General features: G+C 42.0%; 1 protein-coding gene across 4 annotated transcripts in view; it reads left to right on the top strand.

Moving 5' to 3' along the window:
- nectin1b (nectin cell adhesion molecule 1b) overlaps positions 1 to 19,737 on the top strand; it is a 220,352-nt gene that overhangs the window by 26,101 nt on the left and 174,514 nt on the right. Inside the window, exons 1-2 of one of the 4 annotated variants that reach the window (XM_061783152.1) lie at positions 10,123 to 10,717; positions 14,318 to 14,353. The exons of 1 other annotated variant lie outside the window; for it this stretch is intronic. In XM_061783152.1, coding sequence (XP_061639136.1) covers positions 10,663 to 10,717; positions 14,318 to 14,353 — 91 coding nt within the window. In that variant the 5' untranslated portion in view covers positions 10,123 to 10,662. Of the gene's footprint in view, positions 1 to 10,122; positions 10,718 to 14,317; positions 14,354 to 19,737 lie in introns of those variants that run through there. 2 more of the 4 variants (XM_061783155.1, XM_061783153.1) reach the window with 2 other exon arrangements.

Here is a 19,737-nt window from a genome sequence, read left to right as displayed (position 1 = left end):
GCGGTGAAATAAATCACATGAGGTAAATGGAAGGTGCACAGTACGAAGCATCTCCATGCAACTATTTTTATTGATGCTTCTTTCGGATAATCTAAATAAAATGACTCGCCTGGGGTGGGAGGATAAAGTATCTCCAGCTTGCCTCCTGCTGCATCTCACCACCGACCCAATCTGAGGTTTTGTTTATGGTTTTTGGGTTTGCATCAATTTACATGGTCTCTTATCCATTTTCTTTCTTTTGCTACTTTTTTTTTTTTTTTACTTCTGATTTCTTTTCCAACTGTAATATAATAACACAGAATACCCCCCCCCCCCCCCCCCCCCCCTCAAAAATAAATAAGCCCTTCATGAGTCATGGTTAAATTTGGCCATTTGTTTCTAGGCAGAGTCCATGGAGCACAATCACTGCTGCCTGCAAAGAGCAAAGACTGTATTAAGCCAAGCTGACAACAGATAGGGAAAATGATTCATCATGAAACTTTGTACTTGTATGTCAAATTTCAAATAGCAAGTGGGCTCGAAATCTTCTTTCTTCCTTTGTGTGGTTAGTGTTGCTTGGTGGAATTCATTGGGCATAAACACTGCTCCCCTAACCAATATATTAAACACCACTTGATTCATCGTGAAACATCGAATTTTACATAAAACCTCAGCTACCTAAAACTCTCAGATTTGTTGGGATCATGTGACTGGCGTGGTCACTTGTTGCTACGCAGAATTCATGGGGCGCAACCACTGCTTCCACCAACATTAAAAAATTCAGACAACAAATTGTTAATGTGATTCATCATGAAACTTCACAAGTGAAATATAATATTAGCAAGCTAGCAGGCTAGGATTCTTCTTCTTGGTCATGTGACACTTTTGTGTGGCCACTTGTTGCTAGGCGGAATTCATAGGAACAACCAACACTTGCGACTTGCTTCCACTGTACAACCTTCTTTCATCTGCTCTTATGGTCCTCCACAGTTTGTTTTTCTTTCTCTGACCTTGCAAACGTTCCCCCACTTGCGCTGCATGCTGAGTTGAGTGGGGCAGGGTTTGTGGGTGTGGCTGACTTTAAATTGTCCCTTGAACATCCCGAGAAGTAATGAGAGCCTTGGGAACCCAGTGCTTTATCAATTCACTACGGACGTAGGTTTTTTGGGTTGCCAAAATGATGATGCAGCACAAAATAATGTTTGCTGTTTATTGGAAAAATTATTGGGAATGTGAGATAAAAATGATACACGTTGATATATCGTCATAGGTATCTACGATTAGATTTGAAAAATGGTGGAGTATATCATTTGTGATGGATATATCATATCGCATTGTAATTGAAGTTAATAGTATCGTAATTGGAATTCGTCATATGACAATTGGAGTGAATCGTATCGTAATATGAGTGAATTGTATCAGAATTGTATCATAATTGGAGTGAATCGTATCGTAAATGGAGTGAATTGTTTCGTAATTGGAGTTAATCCTATTGTAATGGGTGTGAATTGTGCTGTAATAGTAGCGAATCATTCTGTAATAGGAGTGATTTGTATCGTAATTAGAGTGATTTACATCGTAACTGGAGTGAATCATACTGTAATCGCCAAGAGTTACATCGGAATTGGAATGAACCTTATCACATGGGAAATATCGTAATTTAAAGGAATCACATCTTAATTCTGCTGTAAGTCACACTGTATCACACAATATTTAGACTTAATCGTACTGGATTTCATCATAATTGGAGAGTATTGATATTGGTATTGTATCGTGATTGGTTTAAATTGAATTGCATCGCAAATAGAGTGAATCATATTACTTTGGAATTGGAGTCAATCGTGTTGCATTATAGTAAAGAAATCATATTTTCTTAAGTGGAGTGTCTCATGATTCCAATGACTTGCATCATAATTACGAGTTAATCGTATTGCTTCGCTTTGAAATTGGACAAAATGTTATTAGGCCGGAGTGAATCTTAATATTTGTGGAATGCATTGTATCGCGTCATAATGGGAGTGTATCGTATCGCATTGTAAACGTAGTGATGTTGTATCTGCAGTAGCTTTATACGTATAGTATCGTTGACAGCTGTGTATCGAGACACATATCGTCCTCGGTGATGGAGATGCACAGCTCGGGTGGTTTAAATTTAGATTGTGATGACGAAATGCTTTGTCTTTAAACTCTAAACCTCGTACATCTTTATGCGCTGAGGTGTGAAAGTAACACCTTCAGACTAATGAATTTTTCAAAAGGAAGGCGGTCGGGTCGGGTCGGGTCGGGTCGGGTCGGGTTGGGGGATGGGGGCGTTGTGCCTGGCTGAGGCCTTGGCACTCTTGAAGTGTGTTGAGAACAAGCCCACTGATAGACAATTAACAACCATGTGGCTGAGCAAGTGCCATTATCGTCCTGGCAAGCAGCGATTTTTACCCCGCCGCCGATCACCACTCCATGTCATCACTTGTGCACACTTTGAGTGTGGACTGGAAAATGAAATTGAAAATGGCAGGCTTCAATTTGAAACAAGAAAATAAAGGCTGACATTTACATTCAGGCAATCAGTAGGGACGGTTTTCAATGTTCTTTTTGAAAAATTAATCCGATATACCTTTTCATAATGTTTGTAAACAATAGGTGCCAAGGTACTGAAAATGGTGACTTTACAAAACTTCTATGAATCCAGTAGTACCTGTGGGTGAGGGGTATAAATCAAGTGTACTTTATATCATAAATAGTTACAGAGAGAAGATCGAGAGATTGCCTAGTAGCGCATGAGGCCCTTCGAAAGGGACAGACTAAGAACCAAGCCTCCATCATGGGGTTTCTGGAAAGCCTTTTCCCAGAGGTGTTTTTTCGGATAGTGCGTCCTAACTCAGACAGTTTAACTTGAATCCCAATAAAAATGAAATGTGTTTCGCCTGGCCCTTCATGCTTTCTTGAAAGAATTGTACCCATCTTACAAATTCTGCCCGAGTAATCAAACATATGAGCACAACTGTGTGTTTTCTCATTTACTAAATAAAAGTAGGGCTGTGAATTTCAAAATAAGAGCAAGTAAATCAAAACAAAGTATTACGTGTTCAAATAAAGTGCTTAACTTCAGAATAATTCTTTGAAAAAACTAACAAAATACAGATAATACTTCATGCTTCGATCATATGGGTAGAAGCAAAATCATGCATTGTAAAAATGCATTATACATAGGTTTCCAGAATTTTGAGGTCAACTTTGGGGGTGCATATTATACATGGGTGCACATCATACACGAGAAATTACGGTAATGCTCATTTGCTTGTACCAGTTTAGCCCACAGAGTTAAGTTAATGAACTGTTATTTATTTATGTATTTATTTTCTGACAACTGGTGTATTTTTTATTTTTTTATTATTATTATTTTTTTGTATAAGTTGATTTTAAGAGTTAAGTTGAAACTTTTGGTTTCCCTTTTGGTTTTCACTCTTTGGTGATTAGCTAGAGGTAACACCCACCGTACCTAACTCTCGCAAGCTAATGCTAATGCTAATGCTAATTTGCTCGTAGCAGTTAATCCAAAGAGTAAATTTAATAACAGTGCGCTGTAAGTTGTAAAGTGTTTGAACGACTGTATGTTTTTGGAAAGTTTGGTTTAAATATTGACTTTCAAAAAATAATCACAGAGTCTTTCTTTCATCACTAGCTAAAGCTAAGACCTTCTGTGCTGAAGCTGAAAGCCACCAAGGCAAACACATGAGAGAGTTTCAGTTAGTATAAAGAGTTTAAGTGGATCTTCTGGTGGTACGGTGAGCTGTTATTTAGAAGACAATTGTGATGATTTTGGCGACTTCATTTTGGGGACACTGGATCTCTCTCAATCACAAACGGCGCCGCCACAGATCGCATCCAACACATGTCATTGTCTTGTCATGACACACGTCACAGTTCATAAGTTACACAAAAAAAAACCACAAAAAAAACAATAAAAAGTCGGCGTACGAATTGCTTAGGTCAGCCATTATTTTGCTTCAGCTTGGCTTGGAAATACACATGGAAAATCCCAACAGTTCCTTTCTATGACAGCACTCAAGAAAAGTTCCTCCATCACTATTATTATTATTATTATTATTATTCCTTCCAGGCTTCAATTTGAGCCCTCATAAAACCTTTATTAACTTTACAGCTGATGTTTTAAGAATAATCTATATAGCTATCTATATAATAACGTAAGTACACTCACCCTTTAAGGACGACGCTCTAACAGAAACGAAAATAGCTATTGAATTATTAATTGATGTGTGTGTGTGTATTCTACTGTGCTAAAGGCTGACAAATATTGAACGTGACTGTGCATAGAATAGGTTGCAGCATATAATGTAGAGAAGCCGAAGTCAACTCATCCCTTTAATGTGGATGTTATTTATTCCTCGTAGGCCTGTTCAAAGGCGCTCATGAAATATGGACGTGATATTGGCATAAATTGGGTTTCATCGCCGTCACATTTGCATACGCTGCATTTGAAGAGCGGCTGCAGTATGTAGGACTCCAAAACCTGAAATACAGTGAGGGATCGACAGCATGTATTCAATATGTATTTGTTGCGCACCAAAAACAAATACAGACTGCGTATGGCAGTGGTAGGAAGTAACAAAGTACCAATACTCTGCTACTGTACTTACTGTAAGTGGATGTTTCAGGTATCTTGAGTACTATATATATTTTTCTGACGGCTTTTTGCTTTTACGCCCTACATTTGAAAACATACTTGTACTTTCTTTTCCGTTCTCATCAATTTAGCCTTGTACTTTTTTCAACCTCCTGACAAGAACACAAAAGAGCCGGAAGTAGAAAGACGTAAAATTAGACGCTCTTGAGCTCTTTATTGATTAAGCTCTTGGGGTCTTCTAAAAAAAAAAAAAAAAAAAAAATCAGCTGTTACATGGAGGAAGGCGAACCAGAGAGCATGAACGATGACGACGCAACAGATTCGGAGAAGCAAGATATTCCCCATATATGGCCTTATTTGAGATAATTGTTTGTAGGAAAGTCTTTGTCTAATTTAAAAAACAACAACAACAAAAAACGCATACAAAGATTGTCAAAATACATACATTTTTGAATTTCATGGAAGAGAGATGGAAGGGGACCTTTAAGTACACAAGTTGAATGAGTTTTTCTACTTTCTACTTCTTCTTTCTTGCGCAAGTATCTGTACTAGCACTAAAGTACACGCTGTACTGAGTACTTGCGTCACTTCTGTGTATTGTTGACATGCATTTTTCTCTCATCCGATGTCCCCAGACATTTTTCTCCAGATGAGACAAACACAAACGCTCTTGTCTTGGATCAAAAGACGAGTCTTCTCTCCAAGGAACAGAAGAAAAAAAAAAAAGACTTGGGAAGCTCCCAAAGCAGATTTCACGCTGCAGACCTGGACAACACTGCTCCCCCTCATCAGCGCTTTGCCAAAGTTGTGCCGTAATTTATGAGTGCCGAGTGGCGAATTTGTGACATCATGAGGCCATCAGTGGGACAGATGTCAGCTTTTAGGAAACGCTGGACACGGGCGCTTTTAAACGCTTGGACGGGAAATGGCCGAGCCTGCAGGGGTGTGGCTAAAGATTTGGTGGCCCATTTAAATGAGCGCTCCCCCCGATACCCTTGGAATTGTACGTTTGTTTCGTTATTTTTCTTGAAATGTACAATTTGGACTTCAGCTAAAATTTTCGGGAAAAGCGCGCCAAGAAGTCAGCATATTCTGTGAAACACCAAACAATTTGACATTCAAACTTTGGAGCTCAAAGCAAGTGCGAAACACATTTAAACACATTATACCCAGCAGATGCTAATGCACAGTAAATAGCAGCAGAACATTTAGTAACATTAATTTTTCAGCCATGCTTACTTATCTCGCTGGCCTGTAGTCATTTAATTGAGCGTAAATAGATATGGAAGTGGAGAAGTGGTGTGATTAAAAGGTCGTCAAAGTATTTATGCTCTGCGCTGGCAGTAAGTAGAAGAAAAAAAAAAAAAAAGACACTCGTAAGAGTGAAAGTACTGATTCAACTTGTTTTTTTGTTTGAACCAGTGGCATCGCTAGGCCTATTTTAGGGGAGCTTCAATTGTCCTAGCCCCCCTAAACTGATCTTCAGCCCCCCCCCCAAAACAAATATTGGTCCCCACAAAATATTCATGAACGCTTCGGTGACATTTTCCATTGAGACATGAGACAGTAAACCTAAACAGAGACTCAGTGGCATTACAAATCTTGCAGCCTCTTTTTTGGAAGAATTGTTCCCTATCTGGCGGCACGGTGGCCGACTGGTTAGAGCGTCAGCCTCACAGTTCTGAGGTGCGGGGTTCAATCCCCGTCCCCGCCTGTGTGGAGTTTGCATGTTCTCCCCGTGCCTGCGTGGGTTTTCTCCGGGCACTCCGGTTTCCTCCCACATCCCAAAAACATGCATTAATTGGAGACTCTAAATTGCCCCTAGGCATGACTGTGAGTGCGAATGGTTGTTTGTTTCTATGTGCCCTGCGATTGGCTGGCAACCAGTTCAGGGTGTACCCCGCCTCCTGCCCGATGACAGCTGGGATAGGCTCCAGCACGCCCGCGACCCTAGTGAGGAGAAGCGGCTCAGAAAATGGATGGATGGATGGATGTTCCCTATCTGGCTAAATGCTTCTTATTGTGAGGTGAGGTGAGGTTGAGTTCACCACCGTTGTGCAGCGCCCGTCTCTCAAGTCTAAGCAACAAAAATTGGCCGATTGGCGGCTCGTATCTCGAAAAACGCGGGTCACTCGGCGTTTTCTCCAGGCACCAATGTATCCGTTTGCAAATGCAAATGAGGTTTGACAAATATAATATTTGTCTTTTTGCAAGCCCTTTATAGTAAGTATCGTCTACATTGAAACTAAAGTACAGTGAACCGCCACTATCAGCCGGGGACAAGGATCACTCGAATAAAAAAAATAAGCGAGTAATTAACAGCCACCCCAAAAGGTTTGTAACTATAGATGCCACAAGATGGCAGTCTTTTTAACAAGTATACGGCCTGACTAAATGAAGCTCCTTCCCTTTCTTCAACATAGTTCCTTAGCACACACATGCACACACACAGATGGGCCATATTTGTTGGGCTTTGGCCTGAATACAAAAACAACAGACAGCTTTCTCGCGAAAAACGTAAAATAGCACCTTTTCCAAGAGGCAACTTTGTGAATAAGACAGTCAAAAGTCTTTGATCAACCTAATATGCAATTTCGTAGGATATACTTCGTTCACGTATTTTTCTAAACAATAGTCAGTGTGGAGTCTTCATTGAAACTAACATACACATTTTCATAAACAATAAACCCAACGTGCCGTCTTCCATATACTGTACGTAACATACATATTTTCACACACAATGAGTTCAGATTCATTTGGGGTTATTTACATTGTACATTTTTTTTCTACTGCACGTTCAAAATAAACTTCAATCAATCTCAATCATTTTCGAGAAAAGAAACAAAAGTACGCATTTTTGTAAAAATTCAAAGACAGTGAAGCGGTCTTGACAAACTCAACAAGCATTTCTGTGAATATGCAAGTCAATTTAGAGACTTCAATACATTTAAGGAGCATATTTTTGTAAACAATGAAACTAGTGTCAACATTTTCTTTAAAATCAAAGACAGTCAAGTCTTTGATAAACCAACATAACGTTTCTGTAAACATTGAAATCAATTTAGCGTCTTCAATGTACTTAACGTGCATATTTTCTTAAATGCCGAAGTCAATTTAGAGTCTTCAACAAACGTAACGTCGGCATTTTTGTAAACATCAAAGAGACTCAAGAGTCAAACGCAGCATAGATTTTCAGTCAAACATTTTTGCAAGCATTGAGGAACATTTTGAGTGTTTTACTAACCTAATGGTATGTTTTTGTACACTTCACCGGACCTGATGTACGCATTTCGGAAACATCAAAAACGGTCGAACCGAGCATAGGAATTGACAATTAGCATATGCCTTTGCATAAACACGTGACTATTTCATCTTCAAACACCGCAACGTATGCATTTTCCTAAAAATGTAAGAAAATGTAGTCTTGAACAAACCTAACAAATGTATTTGTGTACGCAATGAGGACAATTTTGAACATGAAATTAACCCAAAACTGCAAAATTGCATTCAGGTATCTTTTTTTAACAACTATTATTATTTGTTTGAGCCTTTAAAAGAATACCACGAGTGATGATCTCTGCATTTCTTTTGCAAAATCAAACCTCACCGACCGATTTATTGCGACCTACACATAATAGTTGGATTTTGGAAAATAACGTGAATCCGTGCAGTAACAGCAAACTGTCTTCGTGCTCCCCCCCGCCGTGTTTCTTACGTTGGCGTACACCAGGGGTGCCAAACTCTTTTTTTTTTTTTTTTTTGTCTCGGTTGTTGTTGTTGTGTTGTTATGATTTCCCTCAGAGGGCCGTTAGAACATTATCCATTTTCTGTACTCCTTTATCCTCACGCGGGTCGCGGGCGTGCTGGAGCCTATCCCAGCTATCGTCGGGCGAGAGGCGGGGTACACCCTGAACTGTTCGCCAGCCAATAACAGGCCGTTAGAACAGTGAAACCATATAAATGTTTCATCACCAAAACATATTATTACCATTACACAGCAAATTGTTGGATAACTAGTTTTGAAATCAGAAGACAAGGATAATAGCTCGTTCAAGTATTGTTTAAGTTACTCAAGTGTTTGGTAACAGAAAAATAAAATATCTCAACATTGTTGTTTATTATTATGACAATTTGGAATTTGGGTAGATGTTTTAGCAAAAATCACGGAAGTTGACGAGCATGATTTGCTTTCGACCACATAAAATGATGTGGCGAGCCCCATCTGGCCCCTGGGCCTTCAGTTTGACATCGATGTGTTTTTACATTGTTTTTTTTTTTTTTTTTGAAATTGTTATTTTGATATTTTTACAATGTTTTAATGTGGTGGCTCCACTACACAGCCATTGTGCCAGTAGTGTGACAAAAACCGGGAATATATGGAACTGATACTGCAGCGGATAAAGCTATGACTTACTGTAAGTGCTTACGCATGTACAAAACTGTTGGTGACACTTAAGAAGGCTCCAATCAGATTACGCTGATTTCATACCCATTGTACTCCTGGCTACTTGGGGGAATATGTATTTGCATCAAATGCGGGGATTACTTTCGTAAATGCACAATTGATTTCCTGTTTGATTGTCTGAGTGTTGCTAATCTTGTGACCAATTACAGAACGTACGCCACTCACAAAAAAGTTAGGGATATTGTTTTTTTTTTCTTGGGTGAAGTATCTGGATGAAACGAAATGGCCCTTTAACCTTTACAGGTCAGATTCATTTAATCCTTCTCTATACTTTGGAATGTTCGACTGTTCCATGTTTCAGTACTTTTTGCACAAAAAAAAAATACAGTAGGTAACCAAAAAAAAAATAAAAAAATGGTGGTGTTTTAGTCAGGGGTTAGAACGGATTCATGGCATTTCCATTCATTTTAATGGGGAATATTAAGTTGACATACAAGTCAATTGAACTCCCAGTAAAGGTAACAAATTCAAATAAAATAAAGTCAAGGCACGACTGTACATGTGGTTTTAACTATTCCATATTCCTTTCTCACACAATGGTATTGGATATTGGATACATAAATACATAAATAGACTCATTTTATTTACTAGCTCTTGATTTCACACACAAATGCTTTCCAATCGAAATTGAATAAATGCTGTAAATGAAGACATAAATCAATAGAAACAAATAAAAACGTGACCAATTAACTGCAGATTTCACACAAAAATAATTTCCATTTGAAACTTTTTTTTTTTTATTATTTATTTGTTTTACTATAAGCTCTCAATATTGCACGTAAACGTTTCTCCGGTTGTAGTGGAATGAAAACAAAATTAGAAATGCAAAAATGAATACAAATCAAATCAAGACCGCGTGAATGAATTTGCCCAAAGAAATAAATCTACACGAGACATATTTGGTCCAGGTGAGCAAAAGCCCAAAACGCGCCGGTGCGCGCGCCCGAGCGCGTGCATCGGCTCCAGCATCCAGGCTCCTCCCCCTGTGCCGTGACGTCACCCGGCCCCGAGCTGCCCCCGCCCCCCTGGATCCCGGTGAGGGAGGAGGAGGGACGCTCACTCAACCAACCTGCAAGTCGGTCCTCGCTCGGCTGCTTTGGCGTGGAGCTCGAGAAGCTTTCCTTTCAGGAGAACATTGCGGATCTTTCTCCGACGTTTCCCGAACTTGAGGCACTTAAGCAGCAAGGGGTAGGGGGCCGCCGAAGTGTAGGGAAACTTCTCCCCGGGGCCGGCCGTCGATCGTGAGACTTGCTCGGATGGAGCCACAGCGGCGCGCTTGACGTTCAAGTGGCAACAAGCTCGGAAGGCGAGCGAACAATCCGGCCCGTCAAATTCAGGTTTTGGCACCGCCTCATCCTTTAGTTTTTTTTGTTGTTGCTGGTGGCTTTGGAGGTCGCAGTCCAGTTCAGTCCAGGGGACCCCCACTCTTTCTCTGTTTTTTTTTTTTTTTTTTTTGAAGCCCCTCAAGTGGGATTTGCGCAAATTGCATGCTCGCTCTTTGTGCGTGGTTCTAACAGAGAAGACCCCCTACCCCCCCCCCCCCCACCCCCCACTCCCCTCCGGGAGACGAGGTGCCATGGCGCAGCTGTGTGCGGGAATTTCCGTGCTCCTCTTGGCGCTGCACGTCCAAGGTAAGCTCCCAAGAAAAAAAGGACAAAAAAAAAAAAAACGCGACTTTTTTTTCTTTTTTTTCCCCTTTATTTTTATTTCCCTGCCGCGCACTCTTGGGACATTGCATGTAGAAATACCTCCACAAATCCGCAAAAATATTACATTTGCAATTCCGATGTTTGCTGCAGAGTACTTATTTAGTTGTGTTAAAAAAAAAGAAAAAAAGGTGCAGTTACTCGGGTGGTCGGCAGATGGCGTTGTGAGCGAGGCACTGCAAAGTTAGGCCAATTTAGGGTAAAGGGTGTGTGTGTTCGCGCGTGTGTGTTGGAATAAAAGCATCCTCTGCTCTCCAGTTGTAATGGGATGAATAGTCTTAATGTAATGACCCCCTCCCTTTATCCTTCATCCTCTCTTGTCCAAATCCTTTATTCCGCTTTGTGGATTCGACCCCGTTGGAGTGGAAATGTTGCATCTCGGAATATACAGTATCCCAGCCAGTGAGTGTGTGTGTGTGTGCGTGCGTGCGTGCACATTAAAGCCTGTCGAAGGCTATTTAAACTCAATAACTGTCAGTGGTCAAGCAAACGCACCCAAATAATCCCCTTTTCCCCCGCAACGTTCTTGTGGAAAGATTGTGCCGTATTCCCATTAGTGTCCCCACAAAGTCTCTCCTCCACCTCCTCCTCCTGTTCCAAGGTGAAAAACAAGGAAGATGTCGACCTTGCCCGCTCGTGTGCTTTAGCGGCGATGGGATACTTTGATCACAAAGAGCTCTGTGTGATTTACAGCGAGATGATCCCTTTGCTTGCGGAGAAGATCAGGATTAGCAACGTTCCCTTGTGTGTGTGTGTGTGTGTGTGTGTGTGTAAGGGGTTAGGCGTGGGGGTGTGGGTGGTGGGTACGAAGCGTTTGAAGCTGTTCAATCAAGGATGTGTGTGGAAAATGTCTCTGAAATTGCACTTGAAGCATCTCAGGGAAAGGGGCAAGAAAGAAATCTGGAGCCAAATGAGATACTCTTAAGGGTGCTTTTACACGCGACGCCGTTCCCAAGTTTTTCCACATTTCGGATCGGCGTCGCATCCGGATGACAAAGCGCGACTATACGTGTTTGAAAATCGCATATGAACGGCACACCGTGAATCGATTGATGCAAAATGGATTGCATCCCCTTAAAACCCCCCCCCAAAATGGATACAGGTTCAACTGGCTTGCTGTTTTTTACGTGAAATAACAGGAAGTCCATGTGTGGAAACAGGAGTTCAGAACTTTTAAAGACATTCCTCTGCTGCTAAACATCCAGGGCTCCGCTTTCTGGACTGCTTGTCCTCACCGGCCTCGCCCAAAGTCAGCTGCACACCCTGGACTTGCGAGTAGACAACTAGTTTGCTGCGTCAAGAAGTTGAACAACAAACATGACGTCGAGCGGCGGGAAGTCGAGCTACGTCCGCGCTACAGCGGCGATGCAACAATCAGTTTGGAAGTAGGAGTTCAGAACATTCAGAGCTAGTGATGAATGCCAATTCATGGCAAGAAACATCATCAATTCATTGATCATTCATTTCCCCGATTGTCGATGGAAGCAATGGAGCCAAATAGCCACGAGGAGAGGTCAGTTCAGACCAAACTAAACGATATGGAAAGGTTGATGTTTTCAATGCACCGCTGGTGTGTAAACAGGAATGAAATAACATTCAGGGAAAGAAATCCTCTCTTTCTATTAAGATGATTAATTGATTGGCAGACAGAGAATTTCAGCCCATTCCAAAAAAATAATACAAAAATAAATAAAATGAACTAGGAATTAAGGTTACTTGCCTTTTAAAGATATGGAGGGAAGAGGTCAGTCCAGAGCGAACTAGACGATAAGGAATGTTTGGCGTGAAAACGATAGTTCCCATTCCTGTAGGTCGGGGTTAAGAGTCAGTCCAGACCAAACTAAACGATAGCGAGACTTTGATGTGATCTTAGTTTGCTCGGGCTGTAGTCATAGCGCAGTGTGTGTGTGTTTTTTCCCCCCTAATTCAATTGGGAGCGAGTGTGTGTTAATGGAAAGAAGCTGTTGTCTGAATTCTCCACAGTTAGACACGCAGCAACAAGAATTTGCTCTCCGCGGCCCTCGGGAGGTTAAAGGGCGTGGCCGTCAATGCTCGCCCTCTTTTTTAAGTCCTAAGTGATATACAGCCTGTTTCAGACTCTGGCCTCATTTTGGAAGCGCAAACAAGCGGGAGGGTCCCGGGCGAAAAGGCATGTAGCGCGACGCCCGTGTTGCTAGTGGGAACGGGGCCCAATAAACCCACACGCCAAGTTCTAAACAGTGGGCCCACGCCAAGGAGATGATCGGCGCGCGCGCGCGGGTAATGCGAGCTCCTGCTGTCTTTGGCCGGCCATAATTCCAGACTTTGGATTTAATTTGAATCCTCCACCAGGCCAATGATGTCTCTTTTATTTAGTGGGAACGTGTGGGTTATTAACGAAGGCGTAGGGCGAGTATAAATCACATCCCGGCCGTCCTTGGCGTGAGTCACCGCTCTGGCCGCCAGCGTCGGCGCGGGTTTATACGTCGCTGGCCGTTTAAGTCCACGCACGTGCCGTGTTTCCTGGCGTTGCGATTGACAGCTCTATTGTTTGTGCGGTCGTCTTTGGATTTCTGACAACTGCGGCGTCCGAGTTCAGTGCGGGCGGGAGGGTCGGAGGTCAACGGGTGGGGGGGCCCCCGGGAGGCCTCGTACTGGTTGGATGTTTGACGGAACGTGTGGGTGATTGCACATATGTCTTTAATTAGCATGCTGACTTTACACATTTTACCTCAGCCAAGGCCATTTGTTGGTTCGTTAGTAATCCAAATGACTCACACACAACAAACACTGTTGGTCAGGAAATAACTCATTGAAATTGGTTAAATTTTGCAACATATTCCTTCGTGAGTCATTCTTGAGCATTTGCGGGCCTTGGTGAAGGTACTGTATGCTGCTGTTTGTTTGTTTAATGATCAGGATGAACCATAAACAAATAAAGTGATAGTCTGTTTGGACCCAAAATGTGCCTTGGTGGAGGTATGTCCCCCGTTTGTTTTTTGTTTTTTCGCATCCAATGATCTCAAAATGGATTGATTTTCTTTTTTTTTTTTTTTTTTCCCCCAGATGAACCAGAAAATACAAACAAAATGCTAATTTGTTCAGATCCCAGAATTTCATCCAAAAAAAAAAAAAAAAAATCCCAAAAATCAAAGTATGAATGGCAAATTGAGATTTTGCTTCATTTTCCTTCATTTCTCAAGGAATAATGCCTTTGGTTTGTTGGGCGTTGACAGATGTATGGCAAACATTTGTTTGTTTGTTTAGTGATCAAAATGAGCAAAAAAAGCTGGTAACCTGTTCAGATTCCAGAATTTCAGCATTGTGGTGGGACTCGTTGAATTTGGTGGAATTCTGCAATGTTTTTCGTATTTTCACAGAGGGTAATTGATTAAGATGGGTTGGCCCCTTTTTGTTTGTTTACTGACCAGGCTTCACCAACAAGTGCTTCTCACATAACCTGTACGTATTCTGGAATTTAAGCCTTGCAATCAATGGATGAATGACAACTTGTGGGATTCTGCTAAATTTTTCTCAATTTCCCAGGGAATGATGCATCACAAAGCACGGGCCTTGGTGGAGGTAAGCTCGGTTTGTTTTGTTTTCTGCTCGGAATTAACCAATAATAACAAGCTTTCAGCATTGTTGTGATGGGACTCATTCAATTTGGTGGACTTTCACGCCGTTTCCTAGTGAATGATGCATGAGGATTGTTCGGCCTTGGTGGAGATATGACTGCTTGTTAGGGCTAGGTGATGTTCGACTCCCCCCCCCCCCCCCCCCCCCCACACACTTTAATTAACATTTTAAAAAACCAACTCTTTCTTTTCCTTCCTTTCTTCCTTTCTTTCTTAGAGGCATGTACCTGTTTGTTCTTTTGTTTAGTGGTCAGGGTGAACCAAGAACTGCTGAACTGATAACCCCAGAGGTTTTTGGAGTTGCGTTGGGACACGGGATCATCTGTGTGATTCCAGGTGAATTTTGGAATCCTGGAAATTTCTTCAGTCACATGGGATTGGCTCCCTGTTCCTTGTTTGAAAATCAACGAATGGAAAATTGGGAGACTTTTGTCCCTTCATTTTTCAGTGACTAAAGCATAACTCTGGGACCGAGAGCCAGGGATATGCACGTGTTTACGTGTCATTCCGATATCGTGAATTTGCGTAAATCTCTTCTTTTTCGGTAGTTTTAAGAACGACTTCCAACCGTTCTGACGCAGCGCAGGTAAAACTGAAACCGAACGTAGTGCAATGCTGCTCAATTAATGTGGTCCTCCTCATGCCGCTCTAGTTTCCCTTGTCGTTACAGTAGCTCGTTTGTGGCAATTTGTACCCCACGTCGAAAAACGGCGTCGATCCAGGGACGAAGTCACACGGGGATTGTAAGCGTGAATGCTAATTGCTGCGTTTCCGGCCTCCTCTCGGGGGCATCTCCTCTCGTGATGGATGGGCAAGAGCGTTCCAGGGAGAGCCGCTTGAAGGCGAGCTGACAGGAGATTAAGCGTCGCTGCTCTCTTTCTCTCGCTGCCGCCGCTTGCGGGAACTAATGGAAGCGCTCGCTTACTCGGTTGCGCCGACTTTTCTTTGAGCGTTTCGGGCTCATTGCGGCGGCGGCGCTGTCAAAATCTCTCCCGGAACGCCGCGTGAAATGGAATGTTTTTATTCCGTTTTGTCTGTCACGAGTTGCCCCGCAGTAATTTCCAAGCTCTCAAAACCACTTTTTTTATTTCTTTCTTTTTTTTTTTCCAGTAAAAATATTTGAATTGCTTTCTTTTGTGTTTCCATGGCGCAGTCCGAGGAACATATTAGGTAAGGGTGGCGTAGTTTAGCTGCCTCGCACTCAAAAGCCACACACATCTACTCTCAGAACAAACACGGCGCACCTCAGCCTTGCGGCAATGTCGGACGTCACGCCATCAGTGCTTTCGTAGCATAATGAGAATACTAAACTGTCACTGTTGCACTCAAAACTATTGTCGTTGCAATATCCCAAAAAGTAGACAAGCTATTACTCTTGCGCTTTCCTAAAAAGAAGACACAATATTGATGCTGCACTTTCCTGGAAAAGAAGGCAGACTATTGCTGTTGTACTTTGCTAAAAAAATATATTTAAGCTGCTCGGTTTTTACACGTCTTTTATTGCGGGCATTATTTTGCCTTTTTGAGGTCTTTCTTTTATTCGAGAATTTTTTTTGAACGTCCTTTTCTTGTTGACATAAGAGAAGCATTTTGTCCTCTTACTGTCCTGAATTCAAATCAGTATGAGGTTTTACGCTTTATTGCTGTTGCTTTTTACAAAAAAGATGACAAACTATTTGAGTTCGACTTTCCTGAAGATAAAATATTGAAGTACCAGTAGTTTTTTTTTTTTTTTGCCTTTACATAGTGTGAAATCAGAAGTTCAAATTCCATTTTGTCTTACACCTCGAAATTCTTTTTTGTTCAGTCAAAAAGATTTGACTTGCTTTCTTCGCGTTTCCTTCGCTGGTGCTCGGAGTTTTGCAAGTAGTGCGTCGCGCTTGGACGCGGCTGAATAAAACATGACGATAAAGTACTCAACCTGAATTGTGGTGTGAAAGTTAGCCCTCCGTGCGCAAATGCAATCAAGAGAAGAATGAACGATGAATGAAGTTCAAACCCCGGCCGAGGCCTGGAATCTGTTTCGGAATAAGAATGGAGTCACGATGAGGAATAAATGAATGGTTGAAATTCCCAGTTGAGCAGTTTAGCCATGAATTTCTTCTCTGTGTTCAAGTTATTCCGGTGACTCCGGGCTAATATCACCTGGAGTATTCGTCTATTTGTAGTCAACACCCGAGTATAAGCTTCATTAAGGCTATTTTACGCGCAACATTGAATACTCTCTCAGTAGTGCCTCTTAAAAAGTTAAGGGAGAAGAAAAAAAAGCCCTGACACTTGTTTAACTGGCTGACATATCATAACGCGACACACAAAAACGTCTAAAGGAGTTGAAAAGGAAGGCCGGCATTTTGGTTTGAAGCAGCTATTTGCAATACTCACGCAAACTCCTGCTAGGGAATTGGCACACTTTGCTTCAATCCAATGGGCGACGCTAAATCGCCCAGCTTTTTATTTTTGTATTTTTTTTTTTGCCCGCGTCATCAAATGCAGAGCATGGTATCAAATTTGATTATCCTGAACACTCGCTCAATAGCAAGCACCGATCAATATGTGGAAATGTTGTGGCTATGTCTATCATAACATGAAGCATGGAAAAAGTTCCTATTTTTTGAATTGAACAGGAAGTTGGCCGTTTTGGCCCGAATGAGTGCCAAATCGAAGCAAGCATCATTTACAGATGAGTGATGCTAAATTGCTTATTACTTATTTTTGCCTTTGCCATCTAAATTCGGTAGAACATCATGTCAAAGTTTGAACACGACGCTCTGGGAGGTTAGGGGGGGGGGGGAAAAATGTCCTCGACACCAGCTTCACCAATCGTCACGAAATTGGAAAATGGACAAGTTTATCACAACAGAAGAACGAAAAAGTGTTAAGGACCCATGCCCGAACTTGAACAGGAAGGCGTCCATTTTGGTTTAAAGCGGCTATTTTGGCCGGATTCCAGGGATCGTACTTTGACGAATTAGTCCAACAGATTCCGATTCAATTCACCCCAATCGGAAGTAGGTATCCAAGACTTAAATGCAACAATAAATGGCCGAGCTTTTTTTTTTTTTTTTGTTTGCCTTTGTCGTCTAATATGGGCCGAGCATAGTGTCAAAGCTTGATGATCCATTTGAGGATTTGCCATGAAAAAGGGAGCAAAATCATGTTGAAGGCAATAGACAAAGATGGCACGTGATGTACTGTACGTCATGTATGTTAGCTCGCAGATTGTTCATCTTTTGTCGGATCAGAGATGGGGGGGGGGGGGGGGGAACCCAAAACACGGCTATCTGCAATTTTCTGCTTGAAATCCTTGTCATTCCACCCTGTTTCAACTGGAATCGCAGAATCAGCAAAGCGAGGCAAAGGAGGAAATCAATGAAGGGGATCAAATCTCACCCCGAGCTTTTCTGATTCGGCATTAATCTTTCTTCAACATTTCTCCTTCTATTAAGCAGACAGATTCTTCTTGAGGGATTAAACGGTTAAAGCGTCCGTCCCGAGCGCTTTCTCTCCCCTGTTTTTCGGATTGGGGCGTTCCGGCATTGCTTGATAGGCTCATAATGCCTCCTAAATTGATCTTAATCTTCTCTGAAGAAATGTTGGAGGAATTCTGACACCCTGCACTGTTTTTTTATGACACTAATTGGCTTGCAAAATAGCTTGTAGGATTGCGCCGAGCCTCTTCGACTGTTACCATAGTGACAACCTTTTTCGGGGTACAGTACATCGACGAGAACGCACATGCTATTTGTTTCTTTACATGATCTTTATTGATGGGCGAGGATGCCGGAAGGCAACGCAGCCTTCGTTGGCAATGTTTTCATGCACTCATTTGGGGTGAAAAAAATCAAATCCAATCCGAAAAGATGCGAGTGGGGCGTTAAGTCGCCGACTCATCCGGGATTGAAAGCGGATAATTCCCAACTCTTCGAAGGCTGTATGCTTTTAAAATAAAGCAGATTTGATCGTTGTGCCCCAAGCCCACCGCTCCAACAAGTCACAGCTGAGCTTCCATTCGGCCTTGTGACCAGCCCGCCAATGCGCTGCGCACCGCAGGGCTGTTGGCGAAACACAGACGTGAAAACAAACAAAAAAATGTCAAAATTTATGTCAAAATTTTCAAAATTTATGATGTATGCCAATCCCAAAAATTATGAAAGTCGATTTTGCTTATTTCGGATTTTTTTAAAAAGCAATTAGTATCTTGATCCGGAAAGTGAAGAAAAGTCATTTAGCTCTTTCTTTTGGATACAAATTAAAACCGGTTATGTCTATTTAAAAAAAAAAAAACGAGGAAATGTTTCTGTTTTTCGGGATTCAAACATCACATTGGGAGATGCATGCTTTTTACCGGATAGCAATGGTACACAATACATACAACACAGCTAAAATGGGACTGAAATGAAGTCTCCCATTACTGCCAATTCAACACATCAATCCCAATTTCAAGTTGGGTGCCGATTATAAAAATGGCGTACATTTTTTTTTTCTTGCCCCTGAAATCCTAACTGAAACAATTAATTATCATAACTTTTATCCGTGCTGGAACGGCGACGTTATTGTGTCAACATCAGCTTATTTTTTTCCCAGCGTGCTGTGAGATCCATTTCAGATTTGCAGGAATAGTCGCGGCGTCCAACGCGTGACTCAAACCATGCGCTGCCGCCTGCCTTCAGAGACCAAATCTGTCAGCGCTGCACCCTTTGATGAAAGTCTTTAACTCTTAAAACCTCGCGTTCCAGAAACGTAAGCTGTGATGAAATTTCCATCCTTGTGTGGCTCGTTCGTCAGGTTCCGCTGCCAGAGTTTTACATCTTTCTTGCGCTTTTTCCAAAACGCCCCCCCCCACGAAAACATCTCCTATCCCCGCTCTTCCTGCTCGGCTCGACTTGGTGACACAAAGAGGAGCTTTGTTGCATGAAATGTTTCCTTTTTTAATGAGTGATGCCGCCGGCTCATTTAATATGCCGCGATGATATCTCTCCGGGAGATCACTACGCTTCAAACTAACAGCGTGCTCGTAAACGGTTGCGGTTTTGGCTGCGGCGGTGAAGGTTTCTGCATCGGAAACACTGGTTTGTTGTTTCCCACTGGGGGATGGTATGGATTCGTAGCACAGGTGGGTGGCTCGAGTGTCGACTCAAATCGACGATTTGAATGACTTGGGACTTGTGCGGCTAAAACTTATATCAATAAATAATCGACTTGACTTGGACCCGAAACTGCATGACTCGACAAGTCTTGCCCGTTTACATTTGAAAATCTGCATTTTGCATTTTCGTTGACTTGTTTTGTGTCGCACGCGCAACCCTGGCAACCCACCAGTAGGCTAGA

The sequence above is a fragment of the Phyllopteryx taeniolatus genome, chromosome 8, assembly GCF_024500385.1.
Source record: "Phyllopteryx taeniolatus isolate TA_2022b chromosome 8, UOR_Ptae_1.2, whole genome shotgun sequence".
In the NCBI taxonomy this organism is placed as follows: domain Eukaryota; kingdom Metazoa; phylum Chordata; class Actinopteri; order Syngnathiformes; family Syngnathidae; genus Phyllopteryx; species Phyllopteryx taeniolatus.
Note: the sequence above shows the minus strand (reverse complement) of the source record. Positions and strands in the feature narration are given on the sequence as shown.